Genomic DNA, 18529 nt, shown 5'->3' on the forward strand with positions numbered 1-18529 from the left:
AATCGCTCCAAACTAGACTGCAGAAAATACGATTTCAGCAATAGAGTGGTCAACGCCTGGAATTCACTGCTGGACTCTGTTGTTTCTTCCCCCAATCCCCAAATCTTCAACCTTACATTATCTACAATAGACCTCTCCCCTTTTCTAAGAGGTCTGTAAGGGGCGTGCGTAAGTGCCCCTTTGTGCCTACCGTTTCTGTCCTAATGTGTTTTTATCTTTTCTACCTCTACTTTATACTTATATTATGTTAAACATGCTACAATACAATATTTGTATGACAAATAAATAAAATAAATAAAAAATAAAAAATAAAAGTAAAAGTTTTTATTCCATTGGAGAAGGGATAAAGGGGTGGGGGGAAATAAGAGATAGTTGGGGTTGTATAGTCAAAATAAAACACTTTCTCCTGGGAACCAAGGACATTCTCACACCTGGGCGGAGGAAGGAGATGTGATGTCACCAGACCAGTGGATGCTGAGTGATTGGGCCATGTGATTGTTGGGGGTTCAGGGAAAAATGTATAGTAGGGAGGAGTCAACCAAAAAGCAAATGTTCAGTTTAAGTGCAAAAGTAAACATATTAGATTTACCTGTTCTAACTTTGTCTTTGGCACCTGCTTATTGGGTAAAAGATACGGTCCAGCTACTTCAGAAGCTTCTGAGGTTTCCAGGCAGAGTTTCGCAAGGAGGGTAATCGGAGGCTGAGATTCAGTCCCTCCAGCCTCCCTTTCACGCCCTGGCGGCTTTGCCTGTTCAAGAAGTAAAAAAGAGCAACCTGAAAGCTACAGAGAGTGCCGGTGGAGGGAAAAGATTTTAAAACTCCTCCGCTGGACGAGGGCTACCTAAAAAGCTCGGGGCGGGGATGGGGAGGCTGGGATCGCAATGCGCGTTCTCTTCTTTTTATTTCTGGCGATTCTTGCAAAGATTGGGGAAGCCTCCGAGGCGTTGAAAACGAGTCCCTTGCGTACTTCGAGAGAGGGAAGTGAATGAGATGTAGAGGGATGAGTTTGATTCCATTAATTCGTTTTAGCCTGGGAATAACAAGACTTTATAAACTTGGAAAGTTCTCCTCTCATCTCTGAACAAGCAGAAGGTTCCTGGCCCCAAAGTGCAACAGTTAAAGGGGCAAGAAAGAAGGTTTCTCTCCCCCTCCCCTTCCCTGGAATCCTTGATTAAGCTATAGTAAATCCCTCCTTTTGGTAATCGGTGAACCCCGCCCTCCACTTGTTCCTCTTACAGTATGTTTTCGTTTTTCCTGAGGCTTCCATGTATGTCGTCTTGAGCGGTTGTCGTGAGTAGTTTCTGATTACTTTAAATAATAATAATAATAATAATATGGAATGTTTTAAAAAAATAAGAAACTAATCTGTGGACCATCCGGTGCCTGCCGCTTCTCCTCTGCAGTCATCCACCCGCGGTCTTCTAGATGGGAGGATTTTGGGAATTAGTGGACCGGGAACAGTTTGCAGGCAATTTTGTCGTGATGGAAGCGCCCAATACGCGCAAAGACTCCGTGTAAACTTACAAAAATTCAGTATCTGAGGTTCACCATTCAAAGGAAGATGGATGGGCCGATTTTCGCTTAATGTTGATTTCCCATTAAAACCGCTCAAGAAGGAAGTAGCTTCCTGTTAAAGTCCGTACAAATCAATGGTGAAATCCATTTTTTTTTACTACCGGTTCTTTGGGCGTGGTTTGGCACTAGTGACAGGAGAAGGATACTGCAAAATCTCCATTCCCACCCCACTTTGGGGCCAGCCAATGGAGGCATTTGTCAGTTTTCTGAACTACTCAAACTTTCTGATACGGGTTCTTCGAATTACTCAAAATTTCCACTATCAGTTCTCCAGAACCTGTCAGAATCTGCTGTATTTCACCACTGGTACAAATCCTAATTGGTGGGATTAATTTGGTCCATTGGGGCAGTGTTTTAAAAATCTGGAGCGGCAGTTGGGATTTTCACTTCACTGCTTTCTGTGGTTTTCTGGAGTTTTGTCAGAAAACAGAGTCTGTGTTCTGAGAAAAAAACCTCACAACATCAATGAAGCAAAGTTGGGAAACTGCCGCACGAATCCCAGCGTCTAGTCAGGTCCCAGAGAGTTGGTCTCCCCAGGTTCCCATCAGCCAGACAATGTCGTCTGGCGGGAGCTAGGGGAAGAGTCTTCTCTGTGGGGGCCCCGACTGTCTGGAATCAGCTCCCTCCAGAGATTCACACTGCCCCTTTGCCTTCCGAAAAAGTTTAAAGACTCATCTTTGACACCAGGCCTGGGGTCATTAGATCTTTCCCCCTGACCAATGTGTATTTCTTAATGTACTTTATGGAGTGAGCGAACATTTTAAATCATTTTAGGATTTTTTAGGGTTTTTAATTATATTAATTGGATTAGATGTATTACTGTGTTTTTATATATGTTGTGAGCCGCCCCGAGTTCCTGGAGAGGGGCGGCATACAAATCCAATTAATAAGTAATAATAATAATAATAATAATAATAATAATAATTATTATTATTATTATTATTATTATTATAAATAAATAAATAAATAAATAAATAAATAAATAAATAAATAAATAAATAAATAAATAAATATCATTGCTCTTTTGTCCTTTAGAGTAATTTATGTCCAAATGAGTACAACCTTCCTGGAATATGGCAATCAACATGCAATCATCCATGGGGGGTCAGTAATGGGACAGAAGGGCAAGAACAATAAAACCTTGCCCAAATGGAAAATGCCATTTAAATGGGAAATCTGAGATGGTGCTAATATTAGAAAAAGGCCATTTGCATTGAAAAATGTTATTTGTGTTCTGATTAACTTTTTCCTCAACTGATGTCCATGGAGATTCTCAATCATCCGGGTTCATGGTTGTCCCAAAGATGCTTTTCACAAGGAAACTGGACTGTCTTTTTTTTTTCCTTGAAAACATTTCGCTTCTCAAGCAAGAAGCTTCTTTGGTTCTGGCTGAATGGTGGGGAAAAGAAGGATTTCTTAACTTTTCCTCACTTGTTTGTTTGCAGGTAACTTAGTTGTGGCAACACTTCCAGCAAGAATGGCCAGTGGAAACATAATTGTCATCCCCCCTAATAGAGAAAACATAATCCAAATGAATCCTGGATATCCCGGTGTTCCTCTCCAGGCATCTGGAGCCATTGTATATCCTCAATATGGAGCTCAGCAACTTGGAATTCCCACCAATGCTGCTCAGCAAGTGCCACCAAAGGGTCCTTTGGAGAGATTCCTCAACGCTGAGCCCAAAGTGCTTGGGGTACGTATGCTTTGCTCTGTGCCTGTTTGAATCCATTAAGCTTTTAGAGCTATGTAAAGACCCGAGCACACCATGTTGCAGTCCTAGACCTTGGCTTGGCTGTTGTCTGGTTCTGGAATCTACTCCAGAACCCTCCGTCCTTCCTGGTTGTTTCATTTGTGTTTCTGGAAAACATTCTGACTCCGGATATAAATCTTCAACTGAGGAAGTGAAGCTCAGCCAAGGTTCCAGCCATTTTCTCCCTTCCTTCAGAGAAGTGCAGTTGCTGGGCATTTCTCCAGAAGAACCTGGTCACGGGTTGGTTCCAACCCAAGCTGGTTGAAGTCAATGTGCTTATAACCATGATTAACCATGATCATCACAAGGAGAGGAGTCTGTAGTGAGTGGTGACATTTTTCTCTCAATGGCCCATCATGATATTCTTCCTGACAATAGCAGCCCCACAGAGTGTCAAACCAGGTCATAATCTAGAGTAAATTAGAGAGGGGCAACATACAAATCTAATAAATTATTATTATAATTATTATAATTATTATAATTATTATTATTATATTATTATATTATATTATATTATATTATATTATATTATATTATATTATATTATATTATATTATATTATATTATATTATATTATATTATATTATATTATATTATATTATATTATATTATATTATATTATATTATATTATATTATATTATATGTTGTTATTATTATTATTATTATTATTATTATTATTATTATTATTAAATGTCTGGTGCATAGTGACAACAGTGTCTCAAACTGTCCCTTCTCCCCTTTTGGATTTTTCACCGTAGGAAACCAGGCCTTGGGTCAACACCTGCACTGGAAGCTTAGAAGCCCCAATCTCTTTCAAAGACCTTTCAAAGATGGATAGAAAGTGATGCTTTTCCTGGGGGTTTAGCAAATTAAAAAGTTTCTCTTTCTTGGATTAAGATAACCAATTTGTCTTATTTTGTGTGTTTTCCTTCCTTAGGCCATCCAGATCATGACTGGGCTAATCCACATTGGCTTTGGAGCTGTCTCCCTTAGTTATTTATCTCCTTACTATTTTAACTTGTCTGGATTTGGAGGTTACCCCTTTTGGGGAGGGATATTTGTAAGTACCTGCACATTTTTGTTGAGTCATCACCATGGTATTAATGGCTAAATGATACCTGTAAAAGTTGTGTTTGCATTGGAGCCTATCTGGCTTCTCACGAGTGCCAGATTTTTCTGATATTTTTTCTGTTGAAAATTTCTAGTGGACTAAAATAAATCCTTTTCTGTTTCTTTTAACGTAGTTTATTTCTTCTGGATCAGTTTGTGTAGCAGCTGCAATCCATCCAAATCCTAATTTGGTGAGAAAGCTGTATGGCATTTCAATTTCTTTTATGTTGTTTCTTTGTAAGCGCCCAGGATCTTTTATTGGAAGGTGCTGTGGCCTAGAGGTGGAGCTCTCGCTTCACAATCAGAAGGCTGTGAGAGCAATCCTAGATAGAGACAGACATTTCTCTCTCTAGGCACACTGTGAATATATCTGCTGAACAAAACAACAGGACGGGCATCCAGGCATTAAAACATTCAGTTGGCCAGACTCCACTTGGCAAGAGATTACTGGGTCGTTAAATGATGTTGATCATGACTCCGGACCTTTTATTGTGTCAATTCTCTTCAGATACTTCTCAGACTTAAGCCAAAAAAAAGCAAACTCAAAATTCCCTCCTCCTTTCTTTGATCATCCTGATTAAAAAATTACTGATGGAATAATTAAAAACAGGGCAATTTTTAAATGTTCAGAATGCTCATTATTGGCTCCAAAGGTTGATTAGATCGACTTTGCAGGCCATCTAGTGGTTATTGAAACCGATGTCCAAGTGCCGCCTCTAAGTTGGTTGAGGCAGGCAGGATTCCCTTTAGTACCATTTGTTGGGGGTCAAGGCAAAGGGAGGGTTTTGCCTTCTCTTTCTGCTCAAGATCCCCATGGACAATTGCTGGGCCACTGTGTGACACAGAATGCTGGACTCGATGGTCTTTGGCCTGATTCAGCATGACTCTTCTTATTTATTCAATTTTATTTATTCGATTTTTATGCCGCCCTTCTCCTTAGACTCAGGGTGGCTTACAACATGTTAGCAATAGCACTTTTTAAAAACAGAGCCAGCATATTGCCCCCACAATCCGGATCCTCATTTTAGCCACCTCAGAGGGATGGAAGGCTGAGTCAACCTTGAGCCGGTGATGAGATTTGAACTGCTGACCTACAGTCAGCTTCAGTGGCCTGCAGTACAGAACTCTACCTGCTGCGCCACCCCGGCTCTTCTTATGTTCTTAGTCTAACCCCCTGCCCAAGCAGGAGACCCTTACATTTGCCTCTACCTAGGATCAAACTCACAACCTCCTGAATGTGAGGCAAGAGCTCTACCTCTAGGCCACATCAGCTGGTGTGCTCCCTTCCCATCTCTCTAGTTGCTTCTCTGTAATGTTGCATAAAAGATCATTTATGATTAATATTTAATCCTTAGAGTACACTGTGTCCTATAATAAACAGTGTGTGATTTCTGTAACTGAAATGTTAAGGGTGAATAATCCTTACCAGTTTTCCTATCACTGTTAACCATCTGGCTTTCAAGGGAGGCTGACTTCCAGAAACAGAAAAAAAGGAATTTGATAGTGTTAGAAAAGCTCTCAAATGAATTGTGGCATTTGCCTTTCCACTGTGGAAAGAAACTCTATTGTTGCTGCTGATTTTAGTGTATGCTGTCTGGTTTCAGCACTGACTAGTGATATGCAATAATGGGCAGCCAATTTTTTTACTGCCACACTGTGGGTGTGGCTTATTTTGTGGGTATGGCTTAATGGTCATGTGACTGGCTTGAATGATCATCATTGTTCAAGTGAACTGTTAAGTCCTTGACTTACAACCTTACCAGTGTCGCTCGTGAATTTGCTTCACGTTTCCTGCACTCTCCTTTCTCCCCACCCCCTCAGGCTTGGTAGCTAGCTGCCAGCGCCGCTTCCGCCCACGCCTTCTGCTTGCACCTCAGGTGGGAGGTGGCCATGTGAGACTGGAGGGGAACTGGGCAGGAGAGAGAGAAACTTGTCCAAGGCCAGGAAGGAGGAAAGAGGAAAAAAGCAAGGAGAGCAGATGCACCAGCAGCAGCAGGGGAAAAAGGGAGAACTGAGCCGAGACCAGTAATCCAAGTGACAGCTGCTGATCAGCTGGAGCTGCACACACATCTTTATTTCTGCCGGTGGAACTGTGTTCCACCCCATCCTGCCTGCTGCCCATCGCTGGTTATATGTCATTAAACATGCACATAGATTTAATTTTGTCACGTTTTTACCATATCTGGGGCTAATTTCTCTTCCTTCTGGTGTATTGCTGTTTCAGGTGAAATCCAGTGTAGGAATGAACATCACAAGTGCTGTAATGGCTTCAACTGGTATCATCCTCTATGTGTGCGAGATGGCCCTCAGTACCGACTCTCGTTTTACATATGATAATACAATTATATTAGTAAGTAAACCAATCTTTTCTTAAATTCTGACTAGCAGAATCCAGAAGGAGATTATGTATGCATTTGAGATAACCAAACTTATGTTTGAAATCTTTCCTTGAATATGTCTCAGCCACAAAGACAGTTCTATTTCATTTGACTTTTTATTTTTTATATTTTAAGATAATCTTTATTAAGTATATACTTTTTAAAAAACACAACAAAAACCGGACATAACAAAGGTACGTATAATTCTTAATATCACGATCATATGTATCATATTGAAACAGAGGCAGAAGAAAAGAAGGGAGAGGAAAGAAATTTTTAAAAATGTAGTGGAAAGTTGTAATAGAGAAAGAAAGAAAGAAAGAAAGAAAGAAAGAAAGAAAGAAAGAAAGAAAGAAGTTATGAAAAGGAGAGGGAGAGAAAGAGAGAGTGCCAGCTATTTAGCTGGCAATTCAGTAATATACAAGCTCTGATTTAAATGTGTAGTTGGAATAGGTTTCCCTTCATTTTTATTGCTCGCAGTGAGGTACTAATTAGTTTTAAATAAATATATAAATATTTGTTAGATAAAGGCAAGCAATCTTCTGGTCATCAATGTGAAAAGTGTGTAGGGCTTCTTTCTTCTCCAGTTTTACTTTTTGTTGGGGTTTTTTGGTGGGGAGGGGGTTAGATTTTTTTAAAAATGAAAAATATGTTTTAGACATACCTGTTTAACTATGTACAGTATCTGTACAATGCAAAAAAATTGGTTGGTTTACAGTAGGGCTTGGGTGATCACTCAAATCAAAAGGGTGCGTAAGAATTCTATATAACACAGAATACAGCTGTACATGTTGAAATATATTCATTTCCTGCCACCCCTACATCCTCATTGCTTCTTTGCATTTGACATCCAGTTTTAGAAAACAGAAATTTAGGTAGGTTCTGAAATGGGGACAGTTTAGAACCACACCAATACTTGGGATCAATGGTTTGAATTTTTAATATTTTGTAAAGTGCTGTCCTTTGCTTTCTTCTAAGAGTTAAATCATCATAATATCACACCCAGGGCTTTTCTCCTTTCCAGCCTGACAGATGATTGGAAAGAAGTTGGTTAAAGAAAATAGATCTAGCCGCATCCTTATTGAGGAGGGGAAACAATATATCTTAGACTGGCTGAATCTAAATCACGTTGCTGGCCTTAACCATACTCTATTGATTGCCAATTTCCCCAATTTTACCTTATCCTCAGCCCATAAGTAAGATTTACACCTGATGTGAGTAAATTATCATTAGCTGTACTACTCTTTTCGTCTCTTATTCTGAGTCCACCTGATGTACTGGTATAAAACTAGTTTTTCCCTGTCATCTTATTCTGAGTCCATCCAACAACAGACTCAAGGTGTATAAAATCTCTTTCCTTTCACCCATTATTCTTCCTTCAGCACTTTGTTTCTTGAGTTTTCCTATCATCCGCTCTCTCCTCTATCATCCCAAAGGTGCTTTTCCAAGTGGCAACTTGTTGTTTTTCTGTAAAGACGTTTTCCTTCTCATCCAAGAAGCTTCTTCAGCTCTGACTAGATGTTGGCTCAACAACTCTCTAAAACAGACCTGGGCAAGGAGCAGGCCATGGGCCGCATCTGGCCCGCCCACTGTCTATGACCGCCCCCCCTCTAACTGTGACCGGTCCATGGAGGTCGGGGTCCGTTCCAGTTCGAGGATGAAAGAACTCACCGCGTCTGCCGGGACTCCTCTGGTTCCTGCTTTCCTGATGAATCATGAGGAAAGCAGGAACCAGAGGAGTCCCGGCAGATGCGGTAAGCTCTTTCATCCTCACACTGGAGTGGACCCCGACCTCCTACCGAGAGCGACCGAGCACAGAAACCATGCACTCAAGTGCAGTGATTGTGGTGCACCGTGTGGTGGTAAAGCAAAAAGTTAGGGGTCTGTAGAGGGGGCCTGGATGTTTAGGTCAGTCTGGATCTTTACAATATTGGGTAGAACTGAGTTAATTAGATTCGACTGGCCCTCTAAAACCATCCCAATTTCTCATGCATCCCCATGACAAAATTAATTGCCCACCCCTGCTCTAAAAGGATGCAAATGGCCAGCTATCTGCAAGGAGTATAAATCCTTCCATCCCCCACCATCCAGTCAGAGCTGAAGAAGATTCTTGGATGAGAAGTGAAAAGTCTCCACATGAAAACGAGAAAGTTCAAGTTGAAAAAGCACCTTTGGGACAACCAACTTTGTACTTTACCTGGATGACTGAGAATCTCCCTGGACACTCTCCCCCATTGCTTCTCTCCAGGCAGCAAGAAAACAGACCCTCTACATTTCCTTTTGGGAAAATGGAGGGCAAGCAAATTATTTCTATTTTACTTTGACAGTAAGATAGTCTCTACATTTGATAAATAAGCAAAATAAACCTCTTTACAATGTTGTTTAATTTCTCTGCCCAGGGGAGATAGCTTCTGCTAGTCTGTTTTACAGGGTACATCTACTTGTGGCATGATTTTTTTTAATTTTCTTTTTATTTATTTATTTGTCCAATACACAATACATATTGAAGAGAATAGACATGTAGTAATATGTATAAAGAAAAAGATAGAAGAAAAGATATAAAAATAGAGGAGAAGATATATGAAAGGAAGAAAAGATATAGGAGATAAGGAGAGACAATTGGACAGGGGACGAAAGGTACACTGGTGCACTTATGTCCCCTTGTTTTCCTGTTTTCAGAAGATTAGTAGTGCTTGTGCTATCAGTACCCAATGTCTTTTCATATGCACCTTTATTTTACCTTAATTTTAACTTGAGAGATTCCTAAACTGAGGGTGGAAGGAAGGCACAACAGACACCCCATTTCTGTTGTAGTACCCTGAGTGATGGATGTTTTCTTCATTGACTGATGATATACTGAAAATGGATGGCAGCAAGGTCAGAGGAGAAAACCTCTGTAACATATGGGATTTTTAGAAGCCAGGGCAACAGCATTAAAGAGAATAGGTGCAACAATTGGCAGGAAAGGGACTGGCAATACGGACTAGGTATTTGATGCCTTTGGCAATAGCATTCAAGAGTCACAGAGTAACAGATTAACAGAGTTGAAAGGGACCTTGTAGGTCATCTAGTCCAAATGCCTGGTCCAGCAGGAGACTCTACACCAGTGAGGGCAAACTTATGGCGTGCCTGCCACTGGTGGCCCGTGGAGCCATATCTGCTGGCACATGAGCCATTGCCCTAGCTCAGCTTCAGCACGTATGAGAGCCGGGGTGGCGCAGCAGGTAGAGTTCTGTACTGCAGGTCACTGAAGCTGACTGTAGATCTGTAGGTCAGCGGTTCAGATCTCATCACCTGCTCAAGGTTGACTCAGCCTTCCATCCTTCTGTGGTGGGTAAAATGAGGACCCGGATTGTGGGGGCAATATGCTGGCTCTGTTAAAAAGTGCTATTGCTAACATGTTGTAAGCCACCCTGAGTCTAAGGAGAAGGGCGGCATAAAAATTAAATGAATGAATGTGCGCACTGACCAGCTGATTTTTGGCTTCTTGGGAAGCTCTGGGAGGGAATTTTTGGCCTCTGGAGGGCCTCCAGGGACTGGGAGAGGGAATTTTCACCGTCCCCAGTCTCTGGAACCTGGGTAGGGCAAAAAAACAGACCTACCACCCAAAGTCAGGAAACAGGGAAGTGAGCGGGATCATGTGCATATGCATGGGTGACAGGCCAGTATTGAATTATGGGTGTGGGCACTTGAGCATGTGCAATAGCATGTGGGCACACACTTTCAGCACCCAAGGAAAAAAAGATTCTCCATCACTGCCCTACACCGTTTCCAACAAATGGCAGTCCAATTTTCTCTTGAAAGTTTCAAGTGTTGGAGTTCTCACAACCTCCGAAGCCAAGCCGTTCCACTGGTTGATCGTTCTCACTGTCAGAAAGTTTCTCCTTATTTCCAGGTTAAATCTTTCCTTGGTCAGTTTCCATCCATTATTGACCCCCTCCTCTCTGTGTCAGCCTCTCAAGTATTGGAACACTGCTATCAAGTATTGGAACACTGCTATCACTGATCCTTCTCTTTGCTAGACTAACCACGCCCCATTCTTGTAACCGCTCTTCATATATTTTAGTTTCCAGTCCCCTAATTATCTTGGTTGCTCTCCTCTGCACTTTCTCTAGAGTCTCAAACTCCTTTTTGAGTAAATCAGAACAGAAAAGCACAGGAAAGGGGCTGGCAATAGAGTCTAGTATTTGAGGCCTTCATTATTTTTGATGTTTACTCAAGGATAAATTATAGACATAGTACTTTAACTTGGTTTGTTAGATTCTGCAGATACCACACATTGAAACAGGGCTCTTCCAAAGCAATAGCTGCAAATCAGAATCTATCTGAATGATTAATTCTATCTGAATTATAATTATAAGTGCTTCTGGGGACAGGGACAGAGATGACACATTTTTCAAAATAAGAAAAATGTATAGGTGAATTAGGATTTTTTCACTGCTGTGGGTTCTGTCCCTTGTGACTCATGGGTTAATTCAACTAATTTTGCACCCAAAATTTTCTAAAGTGTTTGGGTCATCATAATCTCCATACCTTGTTGCGGGAAATATGACTTTAAATAAGGAAGCAGAGGGATTGGAGATAACAAAAAGAAAGCATCATTCACTGACACTCAAAGCTAGAGAGGTCACTGGAAGCAGCTGAGGATCCCTTTCAGTGCTGAAGCACAAAGTAAAATAAAATACGTACTACTACATTAATTTCTCAGCAAATTATAACTGTCTTTCCTCATGTCTACAGAATGTTGTACGGAGCCTCAATTATGGCTTCTCCAGTGTGTTGCTCTTGTTCAGCATACTGGAATTTTGCATCACTGTTTCACTGGCTCATTTCGGGTGCCAGGCAGCTTGCTGTACTGATCACCAGGTAACTATTTGATACTTCAATAGTAACTTTAGCAGTTGTTAATTGTTAAAGAATGTAAAGATTGTCCATTTATTTTCTTTATATCTGCATTTCACCATTGCTTGTTTCTTTGCTATTATCCTGAAAAGTGGGTGAGAACAATTGGTAACTCAGGTTACCCAATAAGCTTTATAATTAGTAGAGGCTTGAATTTTGATCCAACACCCTGTGATTTGTTTGTTTGTTTGTTTGACTTCTATGCCGTCCAATCCTGAAGGACTCAAGGCGGCTCACAAAATAATACAATACAATACAAAAAGATACAAGCAATAAAAAGAAGTTGAAAATACAATAATATATAAAACTAAAACCCGTAATAAAACCCATTAGTATAAAAACAGTCATATTTGCTCCTGCATATGAATAATTATTTGGGATTGTGCGGCATAGAAGTTGAATGAATGAATGAATGAATGAATGAATGGATGGATGGATGGATGGATGAATGAATGAATGAATGAATGAATGAATGAATACATAAATAACCAACCAACCAACCAACCAACCAACCAACCAACCAAAACAAACAAACAAGCAAACATGACGTGAATTTTCCGCAGCTCCTCTTTTGCTGGAGGGTGAGTGTCATAAACACAACACAGTTTGTGAGGTCACTTTATAATTCAGTGATGCAGAATTTGCTATCGCCATTTTAGAGAGCTCAGTTCCAAGTATTGTTACTTTAGTAGTGTGACTACATTAATTATAAAATATCTGCCACTTAATCACATTTTCTCACAATGCCTTCATTTTTTTTTGAAAAAACAAAGAAACATTATTTTTAAATCTCAGACAAACAGCTGAATACATGACTTCCCTATGCTGCCTAAGGTCTCCAAACATAAATGGAGTAATAAAAGGATTCTAACATGACTACAAAGACCTTTGGGAAAACAATCAATTGGAAACAATTGAATTACCAATCACTTCCTTGTATCCTGCATTAGCAAGTTGTATGGTGGATGAGAAAGCCATGTCTGTCCCTTGTTCAGCAGAAGTTGTTAAATCAGAGGCTGGAGGCCGATGAAGAGGATAACAGCTCTTTATTTAATAATCAGGAACATCTAAAGTGACCAGCTCGCAGGCAGGTAGCGACTTAAAAAACAAGCGGCCAAAACCGCACCTTATATACATTGTTACTAGCGCAGGGATTGGTGACAATGTTTCAAGACTTCGCGCTGGAGCTTCCTATTGATTGAGCCCGGAGGCTCCTTATTGGTCACGCCCAGGCTTCCCATTGGTCGCGCCCAGGCTTCCCATTGGTTGCGCTAGCAGGCTTCTTATTGGTCGCCCTGCTCCAATCAGCGATCACATTTATTCTAACAACTTGCAAACATAACAGAAGTGACAACTGGCTTCCTTTGTACCAATAACAAACATACCCTCAACTTTTAAAAAATGCTTTAGATTAATTTGAGAGGGAGGAAATGGGACAGAAGGAAGACTGGAGGGTGTAAATATGATTGGACCTGACAAAATGGAAGAACTCTTAAAAATACTGTATGCAGCTATATCAGCATACAGAGATATCTGTCTCGGGGTCCTTGGTGCTTTCTAGCTTGGTTGGCTTCTTGCAGATGTTTCATTACCCCAAATAAGTAACATCATCAGTGCAGGTTTATTATTTGGGTAGTAAAACGTCTACAAAAAAGCAACCAGAAAGTATCAAGTCCCCCTCATTTCAAACATGAGCTATCTATATTCTCCTTTATCAGTATCTGTATCTGTTCACATCAACTGCCACTTGAAGCCATTTCAGAAACCGAAATAATAACCTCCCCTGGATGGTAATGCATCTTCTTTAGGCCTTTAACCTGTTAAAGTAAATTCATAATCTGATAGCTTTTGTGAATAAGTCATGAGATTATGATTTATTTATTTATATGTTTCTCAATTAAGCTGGACTCTAGAAGGTTTACAACAATACAGTAACCATATGATTACAGAAACATAAAATATAAGCAATATAAAATTGCAATAAAAACTAACACACAAAATAAAATCACTCCTCAGAGGTCCTCAGGAGAAGCCAATTCACTTCTCTTACCACTTTCCAGATGACCATCCCAGTTGGTACCATTTCAGAAGCTCATCTATTCCATACAGATAACACTCACTGGTGTGTGTGTGTGTGTGCTTTGTCGTCCTGTTACATTTGTTGATAGGTTGACATTCACTGAATGTGTCAATAAGGCTGGAAGTTTTGATCAGGAAAAGTTGACTTAAATGCCCAGTCCCTAAATCATTTGCATCAGAGGTGGGAACCAACAGGTTCTGACTAGTTCTGGAGAACTGGTAGCAAAAATTTGGAGTACTTCAGAGAACGGGTAAATATCACCTCTGACTAGCTCCGCCTCATCTATTATCTGCCTCCTGAGTCTGATTTTGGAGGAAATGGAGATTTTACAGTATCCTTCTCCTGCCACGCCCACCAAGCCACACCACACCACGCCCACCAAGCCACGCCCACAGAACCAGTAGTAAAAAAATGTTGTGAGCATCACTGTTAAAGCACACACAACTGGAGAATCTATTCTCCTTACCTAGAACCAGTGATGCTTTCCTGAGTATTTTTTTTATTGTCTTCTTTTCTGTTACAGCCAGTCAATATTTTTGTGCCTTACAAAGCCATGGGAGATGAAGCAGTCACAATTGAACAAAATCCTCCTCCTCCTCCATCAATTTACAATAACATGGTTATGACATCTCAATAAAGCAAGAAGGAAATATGAGAAGTGCTGCAACACAGATTTCAGGAAAACCAATGCATTTCATATTGTTCTAGTTTGTCTTCCGGTTTTCTAGCATATTTTTCAATTGCAGCCTTTAAACAACAAATTAACCGATGGTAAATTTAAAAGTTCTTCTATTTTACTTAATAGCTGTAATGTTTCCCAAGAAGGAAGAATTTGTTTTGCAAATATCACCGTATTTATGAGGAAGTACTGTACACACCGTACAGTGGATGATGGGGGCTGTTTATTATTCTCTTGTTTACACTCTGAATGACATTTGTTTTTTTATGCCAAATATAGAATTAAGAAGCGAATCTGATGCTACAAAAAAGAAAAAAACAACTACTAAAATTAAAATAAACTTATTAATAAACCATGTCATTGACAAAATACAGATTGTTCTTGACTTACAACTGCAATTTGTACCAGAACATCCATTGCTAAGTCGGCAGATAAGTCAGCTGTGTCCAATTTATGATCTTTTTTCACACTGTTGTTAAGTGAATTATTCTCACATGATCATTACGTGAATCTGGTTTCCCACACTGACTTTTTAAAAGCCAGCTGGGAAGGTCAGAAATAGTAATCACTCACCCTGGCATGATCTCATACATACTGGTTACCAAGCATCTTGAGTTTTGATTCCATAACCACGGGGAACCTGCTATGTGTGAGGACTGGTCATGGGTCACTTTTTTCTGTTCTGTTGTAATTTTGAATGGTCACTAAATGACTAGTTGTAAATTGAGAACTATCTTTAATAGTGGTTGCATAATCACTGTGATCCCAAAGCAGAAGACATTTGAATATAACTTTAGTATTCCATATTGTTAGGGCACGTAGAGTAGAGTAGAGTAGGGTAGAGTAGAGTAGAGTAGAGTACGGTAGGGTAGGGTAGCAGAGCAGAGCAGAGCAGAACAGAACAGAACAGAACAGAATTTATTTCTTCCGGCCAATCAAATCCTGACTATTGCCACATTCTTCATGGACATCTGTTCATAGTATGCCAGTGTTCTTGTTCCCTAGGCTCCATTCTATGTTGTCTTGATGGGTCTGGTAAAGTCCTCGACCTATGACCCCGGATCTTTCTAGTCCTCAACTTACGACCCCTCTTATTCTCCTCAAATTCCAACCACGCCAACTGCTACTTCAACCTGATTGGCTGAAGCTCAAGCAGCTGGCATGTGGGAGAAATGGACAGCTTTCATTGGTTCTTCTCCTGACAGCTTCCCTATAAATAGGGAGCTGTCAGGGTCAGCTGTTATTCACATGAGCTGCGTAGTGCTGAATAAACAGCTCTCCTCATTCAAAACGCTGCCAGCCTCTTTCTCCTCTTCAGCAGACTCCGGGCTAGTCAACAGGTCTTGGCTTCTGGAAAGACTTTGCTGTTTGCCTGCATAAGGCCCCAGTCCCCCTGTGTTTGCTGAAGCTGTGACAGCTCCCTGCAGCATCCCAAAAAGCAGTGACAGATGGCAGGGCAACTGCCTGATCCTGCCTGCCTGCCACTGAATGGGCAGTTGGCCTTCCGCCTCACATCACCCCTCACCTAATGCTGCCTGTCTGACAATAAGAACTCGAGAGCCTCCACAATTACACTGTCCATCAGTGTAATTGTGCTGCCCCAGGCTCCTGTCCTGCCTTGCACTGTTTCTGATGGGCCATCAGTGCTTATGTGAGGGCAGTTCCATTTGGTTTTAGGCCGGAGTCTAAGCCGAGAGGCAATAACAGTGGGGAGACCTCAAAATGGGAAGCCCCCACCCACTGCTGCCTGCTCATTGCCCACAGCAACTTCTATTTTTCACTTCCCCTCCCCAGTGGAGTTTGGCTGCCCCTCCTATCACACCCCAGCACCATTCGACCCCCTGGGCGTACACACACACCATCTGTACACAAGCACTACTGGCAGTACCCCCCCCCCAAGGCCTCAGAAAGTTCTATTCCTTCTATTTTTTCCATTTTTGCTTGCTGCATGGATAGTATAGCACATTTTTCAAGTCCAAAGTTCAGGTGCCTTCTTGTAATCTATCCATGTCATATTTAAATTTGTTCTCTGTTTTGCAATTTTTAGTACCATTTTGTCAACGAACCTTGAGTTTGTTTGTGTTATTACTGCTGTTGTTATTCACAGTGGTAGCAATTATTTGATTTCTTTTTCCCTTTTTTGGACTTGTGGGTTCAATTTCAATAGAGAAATTTGTTTAGATTTGGGTATTCCATAGAATCTCCTTCTGCAACAAGTTACTAATTCTGCTAGCTTGAGAATGACTGGTTGGCCTTTTCAGTCAGAACTCAAGGTCTCCCTATTTCTCATTAGGCATTTATTATTATTATTATTATTATTATTATTTATTAGATTTATATGCTGCCCCTCTCCGAAGACTGTGCCTTAATCATTACCCCAAAGAACCTCCAGGTTTTTTTTAATTTACTTATTTCTTGAATTTAAAAACACTTCAATTCCATTTCAAATCTAGCTGTCCCTAATATAACTTCTAGATAATGTAACAAATAATACAAAAACATCAAAGCAAAATAAAAAGTTGTTGTCGGTAATAAAGTATAATGTATAAATTATTGTAGCACTGTGATGATATCCATGTTATTATTAGCAAAATACTTAAATATGTATAAATGGAGACAAATATATTCTTAGAAAGGGGTTGTTGTCAATCAAAGAATAAAGTTCTTCATATTATCCTCAGATCCATGGACGGGGGGGGGGGGAGGAGGCAACAGATAAATATGTCATGAGCCCTAATACGAAACCACAATTTATTACATGGGTCAGAACATAAGGCTAGGCTTTGCATCATGAAGTCATTATTAATGTGTTTTCGTTTGAATGTAATCTTGGTTTTATGCTTGGATGGACCTTTTTTAGTGGTGTCTCAGAAACAAACATAGCATTTAGTGCTTGGAGCAGACTGGGTAAAGAAGAATCAGTTAAAGCCTTACAGGGGTCTCCAACCGCCGGTCCGCGGACCGGCACCGGGCCGCTGGGGGTTTTCAGCCGGTCCGCGGCGCCAGGGCCCCCTCGGCCTTTCCGCGCTGCCCACCGCCCGCCCGATTTGCCCCCTCTGCTCCTCTGCCACCTCCTGCCTTTCACCGCAGCTCCTCCCGCACCCGGAACGCACGCCCTGCCCGCCTCACATTTGCCGAGAGGACTTTCGCCCCGGGCTCTCAGCAAGGGGGCTGCATGAGAGGCGGGGCCGGCGGAAGGTGATATTCAATGTCGGGGGCGCACGGGCGGTCTTGCGCGCGCTCCCTATCTCCCTGCTAGCCCACTCGGAATACTGTATTCAAAATAAGAAAAGCCTTCGCCGGCAAAGGCTTTTCTTATTTTGAATACGTATTCCGAGTGGGCTAGCAGGGAGATAGGGAGCGCGCGCAAGACCGCCCGTGCGCCCCCGACATTGAATATCACCTTCCGCCGGCCCCGCCTCTCATGCAAACCCCCTTGCTGAGAGCCCGGGGCGAAAGTCCTCTCGGCAAATGTGAGGCGGGCAGGGCGTGCGCGCGTCACCGCTGAGAAGAACGGAGAGAGAACGAGAGTGAGTGAAAGCAACAGACAGCAAGATAGAGAGAAAGTGAGAAAGAGAGAGTGAGAGAAAGGGGGGGAGAGAAAGAGATAGCAAGAGAGAGAGAACAAGAGAGAGAAAGAGCGTGAGAAACAAAACAAGAGAGAGAGAGAGAAAGCAAAAGAGACAGAAAGAAAACAAGAGAGAGAAAGTGAGAAGAAGAGAGAGAAAGAGGGGGAGAGAGAGAGAAAGAGAGAGGGGGGAGAGAGAGAAAGAGAGGGAGAAAGAGAGGGAAAGGGGGGAGAGATAGCAAGAGAGGGAGAGAGAAAGAGAGAGGGAAAGGGGGAGAGAGGGGGGAGAGAAAGAGGAGATAAAGGAAGAGGAGAGAGAGAAAGGAAGAGAAAGAAAGAAAGAGGGATAGAAAGAGAGAGAGAGTGAGAGATGCTCAGTGAGCCTTTCTTTGAAGTTGCCTTTCTTTCTTTCTTTCTTTCTTTCTTTCTTTCTTTCTTGCTCTTTTTCTTTCTCTCTTTTACCTTTCCTTCCTCTATTTCTTTTCT

General features: G+C 41.4%; 1 protein-coding gene across 3 annotated transcripts; it reads left to right on the top strand.

Annotated features, from left to right (window-relative positions):
• Positions 1–687: 687 nt before the first annotated feature.
• On the top strand, positions 688–14848 carry LOC139152972 (membrane-spanning 4-domains subfamily A member 8-like). 3 transcript variants are annotated; one of them, XM_070726452.1, is made up of 7 exons: positions 688–1290; positions 3021–3268; positions 4264–4386; positions 4571–4627; positions 6661–6786; positions 11555–11680; positions 14320–14848. In XM_070726452.1, exons 1-7 carry the CDS (start codon positions 1266–1268, stop codon positions 14431–14433), a joined length of 819 nt encoding a protein of 272 aa, XP_070582553.1. In that variant the 5' UTR covers positions 688–1265; the 3' UTR covers positions 14434–14848. The 3 variants fall into 3 exon arrangements, with proteins under 3 accessions (XP_070582553.1, XP_070582569.1, XP_070582562.1); XM_070726461.1 differs by having other exon boundaries at positions 741–759; XM_070726468.1 differs by lacking the exon at positions 4571–4627 and having other exon boundaries at positions 695–1290.
• The last annotated feature ends 3681 nt before the right edge of the window (positions 14849–18529 follow it).

Source organism: Erythrolamprus reginae, chromosome 1, assembly GCF_031021105.1.
Source record: "Erythrolamprus reginae isolate rEryReg1 chromosome 1, rEryReg1.hap1, whole genome shotgun sequence".
Lineage (NCBI taxonomy): Eukaryota > Metazoa > Chordata > Lepidosauria > Squamata > Dipsadidae > Erythrolamprus > Erythrolamprus reginae.